Source organism: Acomys russatus, chromosome 29, assembly GCF_903995435.1.
Source record: "Acomys russatus chromosome 29, mAcoRus1.1, whole genome shotgun sequence".
Classification (NCBI taxonomy): domain Eukaryota; kingdom Metazoa; phylum Chordata; class Mammalia; order Rodentia; family Muridae; genus Acomys; species Acomys russatus.
Genome location: NC_067165.1, coordinates 28,725,706 through 28,749,840, shown reverse-complemented (window position 1 = coordinate 28,749,840; position 24,135 = coordinate 28,725,706). Strand labels below are relative to the sequence as shown.

The window sequence follows — 24,135 nt, the reverse complement described above, 5'->3', positions numbered from 1 at the left end:
CCTGTTAGACTTCTGGCCACCGGGCCCTGGCAGGGGGTTAATCCCAGCCCTCTCCATTCCCTGCGGAGGATCGAGTCCCGTGTGTAAACAGCAGGAGAGTCGCTGAGAAAGGCAGAGGTGGCCTGTCTCTCCACTTTCTTGTTTGGGTTGGAATCTATTGTATTTGCAGTAATCTTTAATTATAAAAGCCATTACTGTGGAGTGGATTATCAGTGTGATTCATTTCTGTCATGTTGCTTGGTAACATTCCCTTGTGTCCAAGGCACGTTTGTGGAAGAAGGGAAGCCCGCTTGTCTCTCAGCCGTTCTGCCCTTGCACTAGTGTGGAACGCTCCTCAAGAAGGCTGGAGGGGGCCAGTGAGATGGCTCATCGGGTAAGGGCGCTTGCCACCAAGCCCTGATGATCTGACTACCACCCCCAGGTGGGTTACCAGGCAACGTTACAGGCCCCACATGGTGGGAGGAGAGAACCAACTTCTGCGAGCTGTCTTCTGATTTATGCACCTGTGTGCGTGCAGGTGCAAGTGCACACACAGTTAAACAGATAGACATTTTAGACTCCTCTCACATCACCCCCCCCCCCGCCTCTGCTCCCCAGCCCAGCTAGAGCTGGGCTTCCAGTTCAGCAGTAGAGTGCACTCATAGTATGAATGAGGTCGTAGGTTCGAGTCCCAGTACTGGAAAAAAAATGGTTGATGGAAGCTCGTTCTGTGTGGTGGAACCTGGGTCCGTGAAAGCAGCCAAAATGATGGAAAGACCCGGAGTAGTTTATCTGGGGTATCATTTCCCAGCAGCAAAGCAGAGCCACCCCTAATTGGTTAGTCTGCCGTCCGATGTCCCTCCCGAATAGCACGCTGTCGTGTTTAACCTGCAGTCCGATGTCCCTCCAGGATAGCACCCTGTCATGTTTAACTCGCAGTCCGATGTCCCTCCCAGATAGCATCTGGTCGTGTCCTGCGCACTTTCTTCCCAGGAGCCCGTTCTGTATACCGTTAGAGGCTGCAGAAGTTGTGAGTTTGGGTTTTTCACTTCCAGCACTGGTGGAGAGAATGGGGTGTTCTTAGCTGTCATGGGTAGAGTCTATCGGCTCCCCCTTGAAGCGGCGCCATCTCCTCAGCCTGCTGATCTTTTCGGAAAGTCCCCATTAATAGAAGAAATGGCGGCACTTCTAGCAGGAGCTCTCAGAATCATTCACTCTAAAGGTCACACTGGTGGGGGTTTTTGGATAATGCAGGCAGTGGTTCAGTTGTTTTTTTTTTTTTTTTTTTTTTTTTAAGTTGAAGAACAGCTGTTTGGACCACTTGCAGAGGTCATCTGTGGGGCATCAGCACCCCAGCCGTGTGGCTGTGACCCCACAGAAGTGGCTATCACTTAAAGATAATCACAGTCCGCGTTGTTCGGCTAAACTCTGGAAACGGACTGAGTGGCATATTTAAATCTCCTCTCCCAGGCATGCGCTAATTACTGTAGCCTAGTTGGGGAGAAGAAATGCTCTAATCAGAGAAGCGTTGCATTTTAAAATCTTGCTGCATTTATGGAAGAAGAAGAGGATGGCTCCGGCCATGACCTCAAGAGGATTTAAGCCTTCCGTGGTTTAAATGACCATGGCTAATCACGTAGGGACTATTTTTGCGTCTACGTCCTCAGGGGGTTTGATGCCTTTCTGCGCAGGGTCCCTCTTTCAGTTAGAACCTCCCATCCAGGAGGGAGGGCCTTGAATCGGACTGATGCCCACCTGTCTCGCTCGTGGTCTGTGGCGTCAGACTGGGGCACCAGCCCCTCTCTCGTCTTTCTCAGGTTTACATGTGGACTCTCAAGCCCATTGTGTAAGTGCGAGAAATTTCTCCCTTCTGTCCAGAAAAAGGACACAGAGAGTACTGGTCTGTGGGCGTAGCGGAGGCCCCTCCTTAGGGAGGGTACTTCCACGTTCCTCACTCCACCTCACCTTAACCCCAAATTTCACCCTCATACCTGCTATCCTGTCACCATGCCACCTCACCTTCCCCCTTCACCCCATCCACTTCTAGCCTGCCACCTCAGCCCAGCTGACAGCATTGCTGTTTTTTCTAGAAACCACTTGTGCATGTGCGCGCGCGCGCGCGCGTGTGTGTGTGTGTGTGTGTGTGTGTGTGTGTGTGTGTGTGTGTGTATACACACATAGGAGGCAGAGAACAATTTAACGTACTTTCCTTTTAACACCTGGGGCCCAGGGATAGAACTCAGGCTGCCAGGCTTGGCAGCAGACAGCTTACCTGCTGAGCCACCGCACTGGCCATAGCTGACAGTGTTTTAAGCCAACAGTGCCTGTCAGCTGCTGTGCTCAGAACTGGGAAAACAAGATGGTTTCTGCCTTTATATGGAATATCCGGCTGTCAGGGACAGGAATCTCATGGCTGCCTATTCTTTGTAGGAAGTGTCAGAAAGAGCCTGTCTCTGAGATTTATGAAAGAGCCCCAGTGAGCCCCTGTCACCCACAGTGGTGCCTCCAAAGCATGTGCGGAAAAGAGGGATTTTTTTTTTTTTTTTTTTTGACGGCTTTGTTGAATCACCTGTCATGGTTGTCCACTCATTTGTCTATGGTCCACGGAAAGGGTCTGTTTTGGCTACACTGCGGGAGCTGCCATCTCCCCATGGCAGGTTTATGGGCCCCAGCAGGGGAGCCCCCAGATCTGGAGGCAGTTTTAGGAAGGAGAAGATGCTGCTGACTAGCCTGTCAGGAGTGGGACCTCGGATTCCAGGGAGGCGGGAGGGAGCTTCCGGAAATCAGCAAGTCCAGGGCCCGTGTGCGCTTTGATTGCGATCACTGAAGGTAGTTCAAAAGCTCTGAGTTTTCTCTCTCTCCCGGTCGGTCCCACTGGTTCATCAGGAGGAGGTCTTCTGGTCTTCCTAGTTAATTGTTCTTTGGTGTGTCTTTCAAGGGCTTGAGATCAAATTGCCTGACGTTCTGCCGGCTACCGCATGATTAGGCTCTCTTTTTCAGAGGGCGGCTGCGGGAATCCTTTCAAGAACACCCGCGCTTCTGCTCACACCGTCACAGGAAACATCCTAAGCGTGTCCTGAGTAATTCAGTCTTGAGAGAGAGAGAGAGAGAGAGAGAGAGAGAGAGAGAGAGAGAGAGAGAGAGAGAGAGCGCCAGCCAGCCACTGGTCCTTATTAGGAATCAAGAACGACCGCCACGCATCATCCATCACCACAGACCTAGAAAAATGAAAAGCAAGCCTGCCTGCCCGAGCAGCCACCAGGAGTGTTTATGGGGTGGCAGCTCCCCAGCTTCCGGATGAATGAGTCCAGGACCCAGTCTTGTTTTGTGACATTTAAGGCTGAGCCCTGCTGTTTGCTTCTGCGGCAGAACTCACTCCTAGTGTGAGCGGATAACCTTCTTGGTGGGCTTACGCCGCCGCCTGTCTAGCCAAGATCAGCAAGCTACACTGCAGTCCCTGCTGATGGGGGGGCCTGAGGGGTGCAAAGAGATTTCTTAGGCTGCAGATGAAGAAACAGAGTATCTTTTTAGTGGTTGCTGGAGCGGGGTGGGGGGTGGGGCCTCAGCCCAGCTATCATCTTTGAGGCCGCTCACGGCCACCTCACCCCTCAGCTGCCGCTCCACCCCTTTTTCTTGCTTCATAGTGCTCTGCCCCAGTTAAATTTCTCATGTCCGTTGCTGTCCGTCTGCTCACACTGGCTTGTGTGAGTCAGGAGTCTCAGGGTGCCGTGCAGTTGCCTCTCAGGGCAATGCTCCTGAGTGGGTGAGTTGGAATCAGGGATGGTCAGACTGGCCTGGGTTCAAACCTTCCACTGTTGTCTGTGTCTTAGGTTCCTGTCTCCTAGCTGTGAGAAGGGCTTTTCGTACCTCCTTCTTAGAGTGGCCGTGGGCTATGTGTGTGGTCTCACTTGGCGCAGGGCCTGGTTTCCCTTCTCGTTCTGCGTGTTTGGCTATAATCATTTTATGTAGATCAGAGTTGGGGCGCTTTGCATCCCACGAAGGCTGGGCGCTAACTAACGCTTCTGTTTTTGAGGGGAGGTCTCACTCTGGCCCCTGGCTGGCTTGGAACATTCTCTGTGGACCAGTTTGCTTCAGAACTCACAGAAATCCACCTGCGTCTGCCTTCTGGGGTGCTAAGATGAAAGGAATGTGCCACCATGCCTTACTCTGCTATTCCAGGGACAAGGTCTCTTAGAATAGAGCTCACCAAAACCATTTTGGTTGGAGGAAAAGCACCAGGGAACACACAGTTCCGGCTGTGTCTATATGGATTCCTTACCCAAAGCTAGCAAGACTTCCGTCCTCCTGGGGCCCTTGTTCCCACCTGGGGCCTGGGGCTCCCCTATAAAGCTCACAGGCTCTGGCACAGGTCAGCAGATGACACAGTCCCACCAAGACTGAACATCAAGACTTCACACTGGAGACTGAGACCTAGGTCTCTGCTGAGCCAGCATCCATCCACCACTGGCCTGCCTGGCTTTCCCTCAAACTGGCTTCTCCATTATTTGTGTGTGTTGTATACACATGTACACATGACAGTGTGGTTATACACGTGTGTGTGCACATGCCTGAGGAGGTCAAAGGTCGATACTGAGTATTGTCAATCATTTTCCACTTCAACTTTGGGATGGGTGTCTCTCATTGAATCAGTGAGACACAGGGGTCCTGTGTCTGTCTCCCAGGCTCTGGGATTACAGATGTATGCTGTCTTGCCTGGTTCTTTTTTTTTTTTTCCGAGACAGAATTTCTCTATGTAGCCTTGGCTGTCCTGGACTCACTTTGTAGACCAGGCTGGCCTCGAACTCACAGTGATCCGCCTGCCTCTGCCTCCTGAGTGCTGGGATTAAAGGCGTGCACCACCACTGCCTGGCTTCGCCTGGTTCTTGATGCAGGTGCTGAGATCTGAACTCAGGACTTCTTGCTTGGCACCAAGTTTTGGTTTTTTGGTTTTTTTTGTTGTTGTTTTTTTGTTTTTTGTTTTTTTTTAACTGACTGAGCCTGCCTCCCCAGCCTCTAGACACTTGCAGCACTGTATCAGGTCTCAGAGCTCTGACAAAAGAACAGGCTCTTTCCTATTTTCAGTGGCTCCAGGCTCTGCAGCCGCCTATACCTTCCCCCAAAGCAGTGTTGGGGGGGCGGGGGGACCAGGAATGGCGACATCTTGCTTTCACAGAGAGAAGACATCAGGATGGGCCCATCATTCTAACGCCCTGTGTTGCCACATGCTGTCCAGAGGTGCCGGGCAGATGTTCTGTTGTCTCATCCACTAGTCAGTTGGAGCATCCTGGGGAGATGAAGGGACACAGCCTTTCAAGCCAGCCAGACCCAGGCTTCACAGGGCGTCTGCCGCCTGCCAGCCCCACAACCCCTAACGCTGGAAGGAGGAGACTGTAGTCATGCCCCAGCAGACGTCAGGGTGGGAAGCAGCTTACTCACGGATCAGCGCCCAGGCTCTCCTGGCTCTGCCGCTGTCTGTGTGTGGCCGCATGCATGTGATGTCATCCTCTAGGGCGCCACAGTTTCACGTTAAGACAAGGATGGAGGGGCTAGGGAGATGGCTCAGTTGCTAAAACGCTTGCTGTGCAGTCACAAGGATCTGAGACAGAAAACTAGGTAGGTGGAGTCCGTGTCAGAAGGACAGGTGTAGATGGGCGTGGTGACACACACGTCTTTATTCCCAGCACCTGGAAGGCAGAGGGAGGGAGGCCTCCATGAGTTCAAGGCCAGCCTCGGCTACATAACGGATTCTGGGATGGCCAGGTGTAATCCTAGGATTAGGGAGACAGGCAAGACCAGGCTAGTAAGATCCTGTCTCAGAATTAAGACGAACAACACCCAAGGTTGTCTTCTGTCTTCCACACGCAAGTGTACACGCATAATTCTCACCCCCATTTACGTGTGCAGATGTACACACACACACATACATACACACACAAGCACACACACACATAGGTGGAAATGATGCAGCAGCTGGCAGGGTTGGCATGGGATTGGGTGTTTACAAAGGGCCCAGCCCAGTGTCAGCCATTCACTGGTGAGGAACCAAGGCACGGACGAGCCATCATCAAGCTGAGTGTGCTCTGTGCTATGGTGACTCTTTGGGAGGTTGTTTCAGGTGTTGGAAACACAGAGGCAACTGGGTCACACATTCAAGGGAAGCGTAGGCAGAGACAAATGGAATTTCTATTGTCTAGTAGGAAAAAAAAACCATCTGCCGCCAGGGTGGCCTGCAACGGCTGGAGCCCCAGAGCCAGAACGTCAGACACTCCCGTTCAGGAAGTGCCATGGTGGACGAGGGAGGCAGTCCCGGGCTTGGCCTGTGTGTCCTCATGCCTGGGTGACAGGTCTCACACACTCAGTGAGTTCGTGCTCATATTTGTTCTTTATAGTTCTGAAAGCCTGAAGTCTGAGATGGGTCTCTCTGGGCTAAGAATCGAGGTGTTGGCGGACCGCAGTCATTCTGTTCTGGGAGAGTGAGTCAGGCAGGGTTCTCCAGAGAATTGGAAGCGACAGAGTAAAGAACAAGAAATGAGCCGTGTTCCGTAGTGCGGGCCTGTGGTGCGGAGGCGGCAGCTGGCACACCTGTAGTCTATTGCCCGGGCCGTCAGGGGGATTTGCTTGAGCCAGGGAGCTTGAGGCAGCCTGGAAAATGGCAGGACTCTATTAAAAAACAAAACAAAACAAAAACAAACAAAAAACAAAAAACCAAACAAACAAATAAGTAGATAAAAAGTACAAATGAAAGAAGAAGAAAAAAATAAGGGCAGATAAAAGGATGGGTGGATACAGAAGGATTCACGGTTTATCGGGAGGCGTGATCAGTCACAAGGCTGACAAGTCCCGAGGCGGGTCCTGAGAGCCAAGGGAGCTGGTGACAAAACCACACAGCTTGAGGACTGGGCATATGGGGTTTTAGCTATATGGGGACACATGAGTCTCATAGGCCAAAGTGCCAGAGAGCCCAGCGCACAGGGGTCTCTTCGATAGCCTGAGGAGAGAGGGAACATGCCCTCCTTGCTTGCTTGGTTCCCGTGAGCACCGGGCAGGGCCGGCCTGTCTTTTAATTCAGCCCACTGACTGAGATCAGTCTCTCCCACAAGCAGCCTCTGAGACTCACTCACAAGTCCGCGCTTTGCCAGCCGCGAGCGCTTCCGTCAGCACTGGTAGGTTGGTACTTAAAGTCAGCTGCCCCGGGAAACCGCCCTTCCAGAGGCGAGTCTCATCCCATTGCTTCCTGCCCCTTCTTCATCCTTGACTGTGCCATGGCCTGCAGAGACCTTTTGTGCCCATGGTCGTGGCTCTGACACCCCTGCCCAGGTCCTGGCAATCACAGTGCTTCGTCCAGATAACCAGGCTCCAGTCTAGAGCCACCTGAAACCTTAGTACCATCTTGGCATGTGACGTCACGGACTCACTTTGGGACTGACTGTGCTACCTCAGGTTGAAGGGCCAGGTGTATCTGAGGCCCCCCCCCTCAAATGTGTAATGAGCAGAGGTGGAGTTCAGGGGAAAAAAAAATCAGAGACAGGGCATTTGCCATAGAGGGCTTGTGAGTCAGCGGGGAGCCTCTGATGCCCTGGGAGGGCAGGGAACAGGTGAGTGGGGGGTGGTCCTCAGAGGTGATGGATGTGAGGTGTGGAAAAGCTACCTGCAGGGTGGCATCCAGTGCTAGATGCTGGGGACGGAGTAGGGGGTGGGGCGGGGATGGGGTGGCAGGATGGAGCAGCTTTTAAAGGCACCTTCTATAGTGGATAGCGGAAGTTGCTAAGAGAGACAGGTGAGTCTCATGGGTGTGAAGCTTGCTTGCTGTGGCCTCAGGGGAGTGCCTCAGTTTCCCTCCCTGATGGTGAGCATGATGGTGTGTTAATCTCACAAGATCTGTGAGAAAGGGAAGGAGAGAGAGAGAGAGAGAGAGAGAGAGAGAGAGAGAGAGAGAGAGAGAGAAATGATTTACAGGATTGAAACATGGAGTCTTATGTTCCAGGACTCACAGTTGCATGAGCTGGGAGCCGGTGCTGGGGTCTCCCCCTTCTGAGAGCACCTCCCAGACACTTGGGGAGCACCAACTGTCCCATGCTTATAGGGCACACTGTAGGAGTCATAAGTGTCAGCCTGTGAAAGTGCAGCTTTGTTTCCTAGAAAAATAGCCTGCTCCCTGCGACCTCCCCAATACATGACCAGGAAGTTTGAAAAAGAGGAAGGTAGTCTGCCCACTCCTGGGAGGGTTTGTACAGAGTGTCTTCACAGAACTGTGATTTCACTGAGCCAAGGTCACCTATGCCTTTGTCTCTTCCTTGTCCAGAATCCTGAATCCTGGCCTTCACCTCACACCTGGCCCGTGCTGGAGGGAGGGCAGGAAGGCCTCCTTTCTGCAGGCAGCCCAGCAAGTTTGCTCCTCTGTATAGCTGCTGAGCGGCTGTCTTCAGAGGTGTAGCAACCACACATCTCACCAGGCACGGTTTCCCAAGAGCCGTTGCTGTACTGCGCCTGTGACAAGACCTTACTGGGCACGTTCAGTCCTGGCACCAGGGGCTTCTGTTCCACTCAGTCTTCTCTCTGTGGTCCTCTGACCTGAGACCCAGGGTTTCCGGCTGTGTCGTTACTCACTGGAGACTGAACGTATGTGGGTGCAAGGGCCTGTGGTGAACTAGACACAAGTCAAGCGACTCACAATCCATGTGATATTCCTACTCTGGTAACCAGTCTGCAAGACAGGCAGGTTAGGCCTGATCCAGAATGCCAGCAAAAATGTCTAGTAGTAACAAGTGACAACTAAACCAAGTGTCATGGAGGGAAGGCATGGCCATCCTCAACTACATTGTGACGTTGTGAGGTCTAGGCCAACCTGGCTACGTGAAGCACATGCTCCCCAAATGCCCCCAAAAGTGCCAAGTTGAGGACCACCAGACAGTGGAATTCACTAGGCAGTAAGAAGGGAGGGGCACATTTCCTGGGGGAGGAGGATTGCATGCCAGGGTCCTGTGGCAAGGGAAGGGTGTTTGAGGACTGCAGCTAGCAGAATCGGAAGGAAGAGCTGACTGGAGACTTGAGTGGGTGGGACCCGGGCTTGATGGCTTCATTAAGGAGTTTGCTCTTTCTTCATGATGGAAGTGTTTTAAGTGTGTTGGGGTAGCGTGGAGCTGCGAATACATTTGCATTTCAAATAACGGGCTTCAGCTCCAACGTGGAGGAGAACGGCTTTGGAGGCCTGAGCAAGGGGTTCACTGGGGATTCCATTGGCTGTGTGTGGGTGGAGAGGCGCTTAGTGGTTAATTAACAGGATGCAATACCCTGATGCCGCTTCGTATTGGGCACGTACTGTATACAAGTCACCTTGCTAAGCACTTTACCTGCATTATCTTCTTTCTCCCCAGGGTGATTGTGAGGGTCAGCTATTCCTGTCCCGTCCTGTTTTAGATGGGAAAGCTGGAGGCTCAGAGAGGCACTCCAGAAAGGGCACACAGTCAACAGAGGCAGAGCTTGAGAGTATGGTGCAGACTTTAGCAGGTCTGGGTAGCGGCCAGGGTAACAGCCTCACTTCATGGTGTGGCCAGTTGCTGGTCCCAGACCACAAGGAGTTCTGTCTTCTAGGACCCTCATTGAGCTGCTGTGCCTGAACAGCCATGAGTGTGAGAAGTGGGCAGACCCTCACTGTTCCCGCCCCAGGGGCAGCTCTACAAAACAGATCTGAGGTCATGTATATGCATGGTCCTAGGTCACTCGGGCCAGCAGTCTCGCCTCCCACGCTCCGCCCTCAGCCTGGCTAGGGCAAGGCAACAGGTGTGAGCTACGCATGGTGCCTCATGCCTATAATCTGGGGACTTGGAAGGCTGAGGCAGGAGGATAGTTGCAAGTTTGAGGCCAGTCTGAGTGACATTGTGCATTTTAGGTTAGCTGGGCCACAGGATAAAACCTTGTCTTAAAAAAAAAAAAAGAAAGAAAAAGAAAAAGAGGGCTGCTGAGGTGGCTCAGGGGGTAGGGGGGATTGCTGCCAGGTGAGATGATGTAAGTTCAGTACCAGAGACCCACATAGTTGTTCTGTGACCCCCCAAATGTATGCCACGCCCATGTGTGCCCCTACCTATGCACACACACAATAGAAATATAACTTTTTTTTTTAGAAAATTGTATTAATTTATTCAGATTATAACTCAATTGGTTTTTTTATATTTTATTTTTTATTAATTCATTCATATTACATCTCAATTATTATCCCATCCCTTGTATCCTCCCATTCAGAAATATAACTTGAATGACTGGAAAACTCATTCGCCTTCCTAGCTTGGGGCAGGTGCAGGGGGGAACAGCTATGTTTGAGCCACTGCTGGGGCTGGTGAGTCTACTGTGCACACGTGTGTGTGTGGGTGGCTGTGAGTGTGTGCCGAAGTCAGAGGACAACCTTGGCTGTCATTCTCGGGTGCCAGCCATCCCCCATCCCCCCCCTTTAAGAGTTGACTGTGCTGGAAGTCACCAGTTGGGACAGACTGGTTGGCCAGTGAGCTCTAAAACTCCATCCCTGTCTGCACTGTACTGTTGCCATGCCCAGCTTTTTGTTTTTATTTATTTTTATTTTCCCAATGAATTCTAGGGAACTGAACTTAGGTCCTTATACTTTCAGGACAAGCACTTTGGGACTGAGCCATCTCCCTAATTGGAGTCACATCCCCTGTCTTATTGTTCATCTCTTCTTCCCTACTGGTCCCCCGTAGCTCTCTGTCCCAGACATGGTGCTCCCGGAAACGAGGGTGAAGAGCCGTCTCTGAGACTGTATCTCCCCTTACTCTCCGGCTTCTTTTCTCTGGTGTGGGTTGTTCTGAGCTGCATTTGTGCCCGGAAAGACAACGGAGCCATTTTTCTGCAGAAGAAAACCTCAAGAGCTTCTAGCACAGTGATGCCGCGAGCCCCAACGTCCTCACTCAGGTGGCAGCCGTGAGTCATGGCTGTGTGCTCAGGTGGATGGACAGGCACGTGCATGCATACATACATGCATGGATGTATATCCACATGCCTGTCCATGTATGTGTGTATGTGTATATTTATGTGTGTGTATGTATTATGTATGTGTGCCTGTCCATGTATGTATGTATGTATGTGTGTATGTATGTATGTATGTATGTGCCTATCCATGGATGTGTGAAGGCCTGAGGTCAATGCCAAGCACCCTCCTTATGCTCACCATCTAATTTTTACATTTTTATTTTATTTTTAAGTGTTTGTGTGCATGCATATGACTGTGTGTGAGTGCTTCCACCCACTGACGCTGGAGATGTCAGGTCCTCCAGAGCCACAAATACAGGTAGTTGTGAGCTGCCAGACTTGGGTGCTAGAAGCTGAACTGGGCTCCCTGTGACAGCAGCAAGTCCTCTGAATTGTCCAGCTGTCTCTCCAGCCCCTCCACCTAATTTTTGGAGACAGATCTCTCCCTGGAGCCTGCTGTTCTGGCCGGCCTAGCTGGTCAGTGAGCCCCCATGGGCTCTACCCAGCACCACCGGGCCCAGCTGTACCTGACAGAGCCATGGCCCCAGCCTCCCCGTTGGCATCTTTAAACACCTCACACAGCCTGATGCCTTCTCGTTTGTTTCCTGTAATGAGGCTCTGGATAGAGCAAAGTGTTGGAAAGATTTTGTGCACAGAGATGCGCACCACAGCGTTACTGTTCAAACTAGAAACCACAGAAATGTCTACGGTTGGGCAGGAAGGTGAAATAGGAGTTGATGCTCCAGGCTGTCACGTAGCTATTCAAAGCGACGTGCCTGTCGTAACACTCAGTGTGTTCATGTCATAGTCATAGGGAGTCACAAGATACCAGAGTGGGAACGTGATCGGATTGAATGATGGGTAATTGTTTTTCCTCTGTCTGCTTTTCTACTGTAAGTCTGTGTGCATGGAGAGGTATCAACCTTATTTTTTTAAAATTATCTATAAAAATGTCATAGTGTTCTCTGTGCAGATATAACAAAATACCTGAGGTGGGTACTTTTAAGAGAGAGAGAGAGATAGAGAGAGAGATATCAATTTGGCTCACAGCTGTAAAGTCCAGGAAAGTTATGCCCCCCTCCATATTGCTCAACCATGTCATAATGGAGGAACAGAAAGGAGAAGTGAGTGTATGGTGTGGGCAGAAGAGAAAAAGAGGAAGCAGGAAGAGGAGGCAAGAATCTGAGCCCACTCCAAGATAATCCCCCTTCTTAGCAGCCAGTTCTGTCTAGTGTGGCGAAACCTCCTCCAACAAGACCTCCACGGATCCTTCCCCAGGGCCGTCCCCCGCACCCCGACCCCCGTGACCTGATCACCTCCACCTGGTCCTCACAGTGCAGTGGTGCCACACCTCACAGTTCCGTTACACTGGGGACCAAACACATGGCCCTGTTGGGGACAGAAAGGGACGCGTGCTGAAGGGGACATTAGAGATTCCTGCTGAAGGGGACACTGAGGGCACAGAACCGAGTCCAGAGGAACCTAGAAGAGGAAGAGGTAGAGACGGGGTGAAACTGACACTGAGCGAAACTTCTGGAAAATGTGCAAAACTGTAAAAGGGGCCTCTAATTAAAAAAGTAAAACCCAGCCGGATGCAGTGGCGCACATCTGTAATCCCAGCACTCAGGGGGGCAGAGGCAGGAGGATCTCTGTGAGTCTGAGGCCAGCCTGGTCTACAGAGTGAGTCCAGGACAGCTAAGGCTACACAGAGAAACCATCTTGAAACAAAAAAACAGTAAACCCCAGCCAGATGGACAGTCCATTTGAACATGGCAGGCTCATTCTAGAAGGGACAGCCAGGCTGCCACTTCCCACTTTGCTGGACTCTATCTTCTCTGGGACAGGCTGTGCTTGGTGAAGAGCCAGGCTTGCCGGGGGCACCGTGGGTGGGAAGTAGCATTCCACACGACAGACTTTTGAGCGAAGATGGCGCCTGCCTTCGGCAAGATTCCCTAATGCATGCCACTTCCTTCTTCCTTCCGTATATACATATAAACGTACATGACTATTTTCTGAACCATTTGAGAGTATATTGCAGGCGCAATGCCCCTAAATGCTTTACTGTGTATTTTCAGCAAGATCAGACACTTCTCACAGCAACACGGAAAACCCCGTTAGAACCAGACCACTGCCCCCGTAGAGCTTGCCAATCCCGAGGCGCATCCAAACCTGCCAGGCTCTCTCAATAACACGCTTTACCTCAGTAGTGACAGTCGTCGCCGGTTGAGTTTTGCTCTAGGAGTGGCAGGTTCTGGCTAATTTGGTTTTCTTCCTGTGGGTGTTTTTTTTTTTTCATCTTCCATTCTCTTCCCGTTGGGCATACCTACATTTGGGGTGGTTTGATGTGTCTTTAGGCATTGTTCAGCTCAGGCCTTTTAGGGGGACGGAAATGTCTCTGGAGGCTGCTGTGTTCTATGTGCCAAATAGGATGGAATGTGGCAGCAACTTCCGACCACTTATAGTTTTTTTTTTAATATGTAAATTGTTAACAGCTTTATTGCGATGTAATTTCCGTGCTGTGAAGACCACCTTTTAAAAAGTATATTGTGGGGTCGGGGAGGGCTCAGTGGGTAAAGTGCCTATGTCTCAGGGACGAGGACCCCAGTGCAGGTTGCTAGCTGTGACATACATCTGTAACCAGCACTTGGCAGGAGGGAGGCAGAAGGACCCCCCGAGGCTTGCCCAGTCAAACTGGTGAGCCCCAAAAGAGACCCTGTCTCAGACAATACTATGGGAAGGCACCCAGTTTCAACCTCTGACCTACACACACACACACACACACACACACACACACACACTCTTCAGCTCTGTTGGCAGTCTCTTCCCCTGCCCCTCCCCCAGCCTCTAGCAGCCAGCACTCTACCTTGTCATTAGGGTTTCCTTTTGGGCATCACTCTTCATCAGAATCATACTGTAAGTGGCATTTTGTTGCCTGGCTTCTTTTCCTTAATGCAGGGTTTCAGGTCTCATCCATGTTGCTGCATTCTGACCTTTTTTATGGTTACGTAATATTCTTCTGAATGGATATACCACAGCTTGTGGCTCATGGGCATTTGGTGTGTTTCCACTTTTCAGCTACTTGAACTAGTGCTGGCGCGCCAGGTTTAGATGTGGATGTGTGTGTGTGTTCTACTTTCATTCCGTTGCTGTGGTGGTCACAGCACCTTGGGGAGGAAAGAGTTGACTTGGCTTAACGCTTCCAGGTCACAGCCCATCAGTGCAGGAGGTCAGGGCAGGAGCTGAAAACAGAAGACACAGAGAAATGCTCACTGGCTCGCTCCTTGGTATCACACTCAGCTAGCTTTATTATACAGCCCAGGGCTGGGCTGCCTAGGGATGGTGCTGCCCACAGGGGGCTGGGATTTCCCGTACCAATGAAGAACATTCTCACAGACATGGCCACAGCCCAGTCTTACCTGGGCAGCCTGTCAATTGAGTAGGCCAACAGTAGACTTTGGCTGTGTCAAGTTGACAGCTGATACTAACTAGGGCATTATATCTTAATTTTGATTGCATGTCAGGGTCCTCAAGATGGCCCCTGCATTTAGTGGTTCAGTAGGAGATCTTTTTTTTTTTTTTTTTTTTTTTTTTTTGGTTTTTCAAGACAGGGTCTCTGTGTAGCCTTGGCTGTCCTGGACTCACTTTGTAGACCAAGCTGACCTCAAACTCACAGTGATCTGCCTGCCTCTGCCTTCCGAGTGCTGGGATTAAAGGCATGTGCCACCACGCCTGGCTTCAGTAGGAGGTCTTGCTGCCAGACTTAGTGTATGATCTTGCTTACAGCTGCGGCTTATTAAAGCAAGGGACGCACAGCAAAGTTAACCAAGGAGCGAATGCAGGGGCAGCATCCTGAGGGCACCAGGTACAGGTTTGAAGAGGCCCCTTCCGGTGAAGCTGCATAGGAGGGGGGTGGGGGTGGGTGGAATGTGCTCCGGGTTCCTGCCTCGATTTCCCTTAGTGGTAGACTGTGATGTGGAACTATAAGCCGAACAAACCTTTTCCTCCCCAGGTTGCTTTGGGTCTCAGTGTTTATGGCAATAGAAAAAGAAACTAGAACACTCCACATGGGAACCTTTTCCTGCTGGATTCCTTCCTCCAGAGCTACTGTGCCATCTCCATAACCCCGCCGCCACCACCACCTTTGATGAGGCTTTCAGTGTCTCCACATCCTGCCAGCACTCTTACTGTCATCTTTCTGCAGATAGCCGTCCTAATGGGACTAATAGGCCTTTAAGTTAGTGATTTATGGGGCTGGAGAGATGGCTCAGTAGTTAAGAGCACTGGCTGCTCTTCCAGAGGACCAGGGTTCAATTCCCAGAACCCACATGGCAGCTCACAACTGTCGGTAACTCCACGATCTGACACCCTCATACAGACATGCATGTGGGCAAAACATCAATGGACATAAAATAAAAATAAATAAATTTTTTAAAAAGTTAGTGATTTATAAGAGTTTAGAACAAAAAGAAATGATCAGAGGCAGCCAAAATGAGTTCTTCAAGAACAATCCTGCCGGCCGAAACCCCTATTTTCTATTTCTTTCTTTCTTTTTTTTTTTAAGGCTTGCTCTGTGCTGGCTGTAGTAGGGCCAAGTGTCTGTATTTCAGCCTTTCATTGTCTTCTTGTACAAAAGTGGAGAGATGGGCTTTTGCTGACAGCCTGGCGAGCTCTTGGCTGGCGGTCACAGAGTGGTGCTAGATCCAAGAGGAACCCCCCTGGTGACTCCCTGTCCTCAGCCTAGCCATTTACAGGAGCGTCCCAGGTCTGGGTTGCGCACCAATGCCAACCCGGCCAGTCTAAGCCTGCCCATTGCCCCGAGCAGGTAGACACTGAATTGCTTCATCAGATCTGGTTCCACAAAGATCTGGATAGCGTGGGATGGCAGACAGAGCCCAGTGAGAACGGCGGTCACCCGGGACAAAGGGCAACCCCACACTGCGTGATGGCCAAGGCAGCTGTTCCTGCTTCTTGCCTAAATGAGGGATTGAGTCATGGGGTGCCCGGGAGAACATGGCGTGGGAAGGTGTGTGGTCAAAGAAGCTGCCATGGTTGAACTTGGGCGATTCAGAGATGAGTGCGAGGGAACCCGTTGACAGAGTAGGGCTGCTGCTCAGCAAGGGTGACATAAGAGTTGGGTCCCCGAGGTGAACATATGTGATGTGGAGCATGCTTCCTGACTCTGGGCACCAGGGAAGAATAGATTTGATGCACTTAGGAAGGAATTGTGACATTCTGCCGTTGACGGGGGGTGGGGGTGGGGGCAGGGGTAGGGGTGGGGAGGGCTGTCCAGTCAGGTCGTGAGCGCCCCAATATTGCAGGTATTCAAGGAGAGGCAGTTTAATGTTCTGCTCAGGAATGTGGGTGAGACAGGAGGTAGCCTGAGCGGCCTCCGGGGTCTTTAGGACCTTGGGATCACATTGCTACTGTTCGTGCCTTTTGGACAAGTCTCCCTGTGTGCACCTTGTATCCCTACCTGTCTGACCACGCATTTGGGGACCAGCAGCTTCCTTTGAAGACCGTATCATTGAGCGTCTCTGGCTCAGGGACCGGGTCCCACCTGTGTCATGGAGCTCGTCCACATAAGGCCTCCTGGCCCTGGGTTAAGCTGCAGGGCCAGTTCCCCCTGTTGGTTCTGTCACTCGCTGATTCAGCAGACATTTGATAACCCTCTTTTATGTGCCAGTGCCTCAAGGGTGGTGGGTGTGTGGCACGAGTAGGGGGCGAGTGGCTGACTTGATGGCAGAAGGGGAAAAAAGCTTGATCCCGGATGCCAAGGTACCCTTTCTTCTGTTCGTTTGTTTTTTGAGACAGGGTCTCATGCAGCCCCAACTGGCCTCTAACACACTATTGTGACTGAGGGGAACATGAACTGGAACACGGGCTGACTCAAGCGGGGCTGGAACTGAAGGCTCCCCGCATGAGCATCCTTCTAGTGGGACCTGAAGGAGGATGAACAGGTGGAGGAGGGGAGGGGCGGGGCTGGGAGAACGTTGCCTCCATAGTGCAGCTCAAACTGCAGCCCACGCCCAGGCCTAGCAGGCATTGGTTAGGGGTGTGCCCACTCATCTGGGCCTGAGGGGTGCTGCGTGTGTGTTTGAGGGTTTGCACATGGAGGCTCTTGGTATGCCTTTCCAAGTCCAGCCCCAGGGGACACAGGGATTGGTTGTTCCTTTCGCTGCCTCTGTCCTCCTCCGCTGCTGTGGCTGGCTGTGACAACAGAGAGCCCACAGGGAATGGCTCTGGTGAGACCAAGTAGTCACCTGTGATCCTCATAACTCCTCATGAACACTCACTTCTTTCTAAGTAGGGGTGGGATCAGGGTGGGGTGCGGCAGCCTACACACCTCTCTGCCAGCCTTTCCGCTCCGGTTTATGGTCTGAGATCTTATTGCTGCTGCCTACCCCCACTGCCAACTACAATGGCAGTGGGGGCGGAGCCTGGGGGCATAGGAGAGAGGGAGGCTGGGGGAGCATAAGTGAGAGGGAGGGAGGCTGGGGGGGGGGGCGTATGGGAGAGAGGGAGGGGCTCTATTCTCCCTCCGCACGCATACCCAGCAATTATTCTCCGTTATTGCCAATTGGAGATAAGTAGAAAATAACAGAGCAATGGAGGCCGGCCTCCAGGCCTGTGCCGAGTTCTTGCCATACACTGCCACAACGTTGGCATGAGCCGCAGGAGCAGGGAGCTCCACAATGGCTGTGTGTGATGGGGGCCTGCTGCTCTGGGGGACAGAAGTGCTCCAGTCTGCTGTGCTGCCCCTACCACCTGCCATCTTAGAGCCTCAGTGCCATCCTTTGTGACGTGGGGACATGGTACTAGAGCGTCCTGCCACCCGCGGGAGGTCACTCCCCTGTGGATTTTGGTCACAGCAGCAGTGATTACCAGAAGAGGCGGCCTTTAAGCTTAGGTACCAGAAAACTGGCTGAGCACAGGGGATGCGGGGGGGGGGGGGGCGGGCTTGCTGCAGAGAAGGGCGCTGCCACGGGAAACACAGGACAGAGTAAACCAAGGCACGGAGGTGTTTGGAAGCACTGAGAAGTGAAAGCTGACAAGCACCGGTTGAAGGGCTGCAGTGCGTCAGTTGGCAGAGTATTGGTCTACCATGCAGGAGGCTTCCATCCCGAGCCACCTGAGAGGTGGAGACAGGAGGGCCAAGATTTTATGATTATCTTTTGTAGTGTAGTGAGGTAGAGGCCAGCCTGGGCTACATGAGACCCTGCCTCAAAAAACAAGCAAATATGCATGTTACAATATAGGCAGAGTATCTTTAATTTTAAAAATCTAACATGAAAGCCAGATGTGGTGTTGCACAACTTTAATCTCTGCATTCAGGAGGCAGAGGCAAGTGGATCTCTGTGAGTTCGAGGCCAGCCTGGCCTACATAGCAAGTTTGAGGCCAGACAAAGCCATACAGTTTTTTCCTGTCTCCAAAAAAAAAAAAAAAAAAATCAAAATCAAAATCAAAACAAACAAACCCCCCCAAAACACAACCAAGTGAGGGTCAGGAGAGTTGGTTTAGTGGTAAGAGAGCTTGTTGCTCTTCCGGAGGACCCAGGTTTAGTTCCTAGCCCCTACATGGCAGCTGTAACTCCGGTTACAACCTGTCACTCAAGTCCCAGGGGGACCTGTCACCCTCTCTGGCCTCTGCAGCACCAGGTATGCACTTGGTACCTGTACATGCACGCAGGAAAAAAACACCCACAACATAAAATAAAAATAAATAAACTTGAGCCGGGCGGTGGTGGCACACACCTTTAATCCCAGCACTCGGGAGGCAGAGGCAGGTGGATCGCTGTGAGTTCGAGGCCAGCCTGGTCTACAAAGTGAGTCCGGGACAGCCAAGGCTACACAGAGAAACCCTGTCTCGAAAAACCAAAAAAAAAAAAAAAAAAAAAAAAGTAAATAAACAAACTTGTAAAGAACTCTAAAATGATCCAAACTCTCAAATTTTGGGGGGAGACAGCATGACTTCACAAATGGAAATTTCCGCACTTGGCTTCCTGTAACAAGTCACGTTCAAAACGCGGATGCAGCAGAATCCCTGTGTAAAATTGCCTTCAGGCTACGTATGTAAGGCATATAGGAGGCACATGAGTTGTCTGTGTATGCTTGGGTCCTCCTCTATGATACATCATTATGTAAATGCAGATATTTGAAAATCTGAGGGAAAAAAAATCTGAAATCCAGAAGGCTTGTGGCCCCAAGCATTTTGGGTAGAGGAAGCTCACCTATGTGATACAGGTGGTCCTCTGTGTGTCCCGTGGACCGGCCACACAGCCTGTACGAATCATGAATTTAAAAAGGCAAGTCCATGCCTTGCTCCAGACCTGCTAAGCTTGGGGACCAGCCTCGCCAGTCTGTGTTCACAGCCCCCTGGCTAGCATTCGAGAACTGAAAGATAAGGTGGAAAAGGCGGGGAGTAGAGGAGCTGGGAGATGCTTACCCCGGGACTCTGAAGTCAAAGAGAAAGAACAAGCTAGCATTTGTCCATCACCGCCACTGGAGGCGAGCATTTCCGCTGCTTCTGTTGAAACCTTTCTGGACTGTGGCTGAGCGGGCCATGCAAATAACAAATAACAGTGGCCAGCCAAGCCAGGCGTGCCCAAGGGAGCCCAGGGTGCCTAGGGCAGGTCAGCACAGCCCATAACGACTCGGGTGTCTCTAGGAGACAGACCTGGCACTTTTGAACCAGAGGCTGTGGGTTCCATCCCCAGCTCTCCCGCTGACCCACTGCGGGAAGTTCCGGGCAGGTTACCTCATTTCTGACTCAGCTCCTTCTGTAAAGAAACGGCCTTTCCACACAGCTCTGACTGAGAATGAGACCTTGGCGAAGGGTGTGGTGGGGTGCCGCTGGCTGCCAGCATCCTCTCAACCCGGGGCCTGGTCCCCTGCTCTTTCCCGCAGATGATGCGGTTTTCGTGGCAGAATTACCGCCGCTATGCGATGGGCAAGAACGAGCTCCGGCCACTCACAAAGGACGGCTACGAGGGCAACATGTTCGGTGAGTGGACCCACCCCTGGGGCTGGAGCGTGGCTTCGCTCTGCCTTTTTCTTTTCTGGGCTTTTCCAAGCTTTTCTGGACTCAGAGGACCCAAGTGCGCATCTGTCCGCTCTTACATCCTTGCTTTCAGACAACGGACCTTGGCAAAGTGAGGATGGCGAGGGACAGGGGCTTGGTGACATGAACAGGGAGGTTCACTTTCCTGGGGGGCGGTGACGAGATGGTGTTGTCTCCACAGAGAACAAATGTGTGTCTAAAGAAGCCGGATTCGGGCTGCCTTTAGATAAAATCCTGGCGTGTCTTCCATGTTTCTCCTGTAGCCCTTCTGGCTGCATCCACTCCCTCTTGTTATACTCCTTGAACCCAGAGCCCCTTCTTTGCGTCTCCTAAAGGCTGCAAGCTCAGCCTCCTGTTTCAGAGGTCACTCATCTGGCCATCATGGCGCTAGCTCCCACTCTGCATGCACTCTAGAGAGACGATGCCGTGGACAGCCTGAGCATCCAGGATGCTGCGCTGGACCAGATAATGGCAGCACCATGCTCACTACTCTTCCTGGGCAATACAGAAGATGCTGTGGACAGCCTGATCATCCAAGATGCTGTGCTGGATCAGATAATGGCAGCACCATGCTCACTACTCTTCCTGGGCAATACAGATTGCTGGAGTTGGGTCCAGAGAAGCAAGCCTGAGCAGGAAAGCCCTAGGGAAATGTACCTAAAGGGGGCTGGGCCTGTGTGTGGCCACCCCCCATGCCCCCAGTATCGGGGAAATGTGATGGAGACCCTCATTGTCCTGCAGCAGTCAGTGCTAGACTCTCTGCCTGTCCAGAAGAGTCACCCCTGCGGCAGGGGCAAGGGATTGTGGATTTGAGCAGCTTCCCACATTTGTGAATAAAGGCCCAAAAAGTACAAAGTAGGCAAAGTAAATAGATTACAATTACAAAACAAACAAACAAAAAACAATAAAACACAAAAAAACAAAAACAAAAAACCAAACCAAAACAAAAAACCCAACCAACCAACCAACCAAAAAATACTATGTGTTGATTGCTTTCTCTTTTCTGTGGCCAAGTGTCTGGCAAAAATCACCTTAAGGAAGAGCGAGAGTTTGTTTTGGCTCATAGTTTAAGGACACATGAGGTGACTGCTGTTATTGTCTCCATAAGCGAGGAAGCAGAGAGGTGAATTTGGTGCTCAGCTTTTTTTTAATTCAGTGTGTTCCCTGAGCCACACCCGGGGAGAGGTGCGTCTCTTTGTGCTTTTAAATCCAGTCAAATTGACAGTGAAGATTAACAATCACAGAGTATTTGTATTAATTCTTTTTGATATTTGAGGCAGGTGTGGCGGCGGACGCTTTTAATCCTAGCACTTGAGAGGCAGAGGCTGGCAGATCCCTGTGAGTTTGAGGCTAGCCTGGTCTACATAGTGCTTTCTAGAACAGCCGGGGCTATATAAACGTTGTCTCAAAACCACAAAGCAACAATAACGAAGATAATAAACATCTGAGGTGGTTCTCACTGTGTTGCCCAGGCTGACGTTGAACTCCTGGACTCAACAGTCCTTCTGCCTCAGCCTCCTGAGTGGCTGGGACGACAGCCTGCCCACCTCATTTGGAGTAACTGGTTTTGTTGACGGTATGAATTATGTCTCCATAATTCACATATATCCGCCTGGCTATTAGACAAAGGTTGTTTCTGATTTTTTTTCCCCTCCCATTAAGAACAGTATAAGCGCTTCACTCTGAGCATAACCAGTGGCCTGGGTATGACTTCCTAGGGATGCCTCCCCAGCTGGTTGGAGGAAGAGAGGCTCTTGGGCCTCACAATGAAGTAGGAAGATCTTTGTCTGGAAGCTCGTTGCCTCACCCGTCCCGCACATGGACCTGCCACCCCGTGTCCCACTGAGCCCCCGGGGACAGGGAGCTGGTGTGGCTCTTCCCAAAGCCGTCTAAACACGGGCTAGTGGGAGTGTGATATGAAAGTATCCCCCTTTCTTCTCCATTGAGGGGGAACTGGCGTTGGCGGTGGGGTGTCCATGTTTGAAACCACTCAGCGTAGACCCAGCTGCTGCTCAAGTTTTACAGGAAGCACTTCTAGAAGGGACTGGCCTCAGTCCAGCTCCATTTGTACTGTCTCCAAGGGGTGAGATTTAAGTCACAGCCCTTCAGGACTTCACCCAGTGAGCGAGAACACTGAGTGCCTGGAGCAACAGGACGAACAGAGCCCTTGCATCAGAGGTCCTGCATGGGAATCCTCCTTCTGCCCTTAGCTGTCCTTTACCTCTCTGGGCTCCAGATGGCACCGCTTTTGTCCTGGGGCTTCTGTGAGTACATCCATGGGAGCGTGTGTTAGGAGTCAGTGGCAGTTTCCATTGAGGTCAATGAGAGCAGTGCTGCCCCAGGAAGCCTGTGACAGGTTCTCACTGCTGGGGGTGGGGGATGTCCATAGGAACCATCACTCTCTCCCTATAGCACTCCTGGCAGTAAGCAGGCACACATGCACGTACAAACACATACACACACCACACACACACACACACACACACACACACACACTTACTCAGGTTGCACCAGTGGCCTTGGGAAAGGAAAGCTGTGGGGCCCACACACAAGAAGACTTCTTTGATCCACTCTTCCACTTTACACACTGTTGGGTGCTGGCCCTGGGGTCAGCTGCCTCACCTGTCCAGCACATACACCTGCCACCCTGTGTCCCGGCTCAGCCCCAGGGACAGAAAGCTGTGTGGCTCTTCCCAGAGCTGTTGAAACTTGGGCTAGCAGTGGCACAGTGGAATCTCCGCCAGGCCACCCAGACCACCCTAGCTGCCCTTTCCTGGCACTCTCTGGGGGCCTGTCCAGGGTCTTCAGAAAGGGATGGGTAGAGGTGACCATAGATAATGCTATAAATAGTCCTTATTGGCATGACATTCTGGAGTCAGACAGACCTGACCTCAGACTTGGACTTCACAACCTCCTTGCTGAGTGACCTTGGACTGGTCACTCTCCCTATAGCTGTTTCTGGGAGCTGGAGCCCCTGGTGGCACTGAGCCCAGCCTGGGCCTGCCTGTCTCAGAGCCCCTGTCAGTGGTGACAGCTATCAGAATTCAGAGTCCATGAGTACACACTCAGAAGATAAGACTACATTCCCAGAGGCAGGAAGAGGATCCCAAAGGTAGCAGCAGGTATGCGGTCTTGAATTCAGCACTGGGTCATACTCCTGCTTCTCTCCCAGACCCTGTGGGGAGGAAAGTGGCGGGGGGTGGGGGGGAGGTGTGGTGCAGCTGTTGATGGCCTCTTATGTCATCAGTGACCTCAAGTAGGCTTAGCTCTGTAGACACAGGATGCCCTGGGGCAGGCAGGATTAGGCAAATCCATTCTGCCTTCCCTGGCTGAGTGAGACTTACAGGGGGGACCTTGCCTAGCCCCTCCGTGTGAACCGCTCAGTCTGGTTGTGGGCACCGCTCTGGGTGCCTGCACATGGGAAAGGTCACATGAGACCACACCAGAACCTCCCTTTGCCAAGATCTGTAGGAACCGTGGTGAGAATAGAACAGCCACCACCTGAGCGCAGTCCCCTCTCTGGCCTCCCTGTGTGGCTATTCACCGTGACAATCACCGTGAGCTGCCCCATCCTTCCTCAAAGCTATTCTTACTCTGAGAGCAGATTGTCTTGCCGAAGCGTCTCTCCAGCCAGGTGTGTGTGTGTGTGTGTGTGTGTGTGTGTGTGTGTGTGTGTGTGTGTGTGTGTGTGAATTAGGCATCCCACTGTCTCATCCGGCTCAGCAGGCCCCATTAAAGAAACTCCCAAGGCCCACTGGCCACCAGAGAAGATAGCCCACTCTCGGCCCGTTGCTCAGGCCACAGACACATGTCTTTCCTTTCCTCTGTAAGCTTGCCAGATGGGACACTTATGTCCAGCTGGACGCCTGAGGGGGGCATGGCCTCAGTTTCCTCGGCCTGTGGTGGTCATAATTATTTTAATATAGTCTATACATCTTATTAGCTTATTTTGTGTGTGTGAGCACATGTGCTACTTGGTGCGGGTGGAGGGCAACGGAGTCGGTGGTCTTCTATAACATTAGGCCTAGGGATTGAACACCGTTTGGCAGGCTTGTCGATAGGTGCTTTTACCCGATGAGCCATATTGCTGGCCAGGCCCACGGTGATTAATAGGGAGGAAT

General features: G+C 51.8%; 1 protein-coding gene across 1 annotated transcript in view; it reads left to right on the top strand.

Moving 5' to 3' along the window:
* Positions 1 to 24,135, top strand: part of Man1c1 (mannosidase alpha class 1C member 1) — a 141,321-nt gene that overhangs the window by 40,804 nt on the left and 76,382 nt on the right. Inside the window, exon 2 of the mRNA XM_051171720.1 lies at positions 19,861 to 19,957. Coding sequence (XP_051027677.1) covers positions 19,861 to 19,957 — 97 coding nt within the window. The remainder of the gene's footprint in view (positions 1 to 19,860; positions 19,958 to 24,135) is intronic.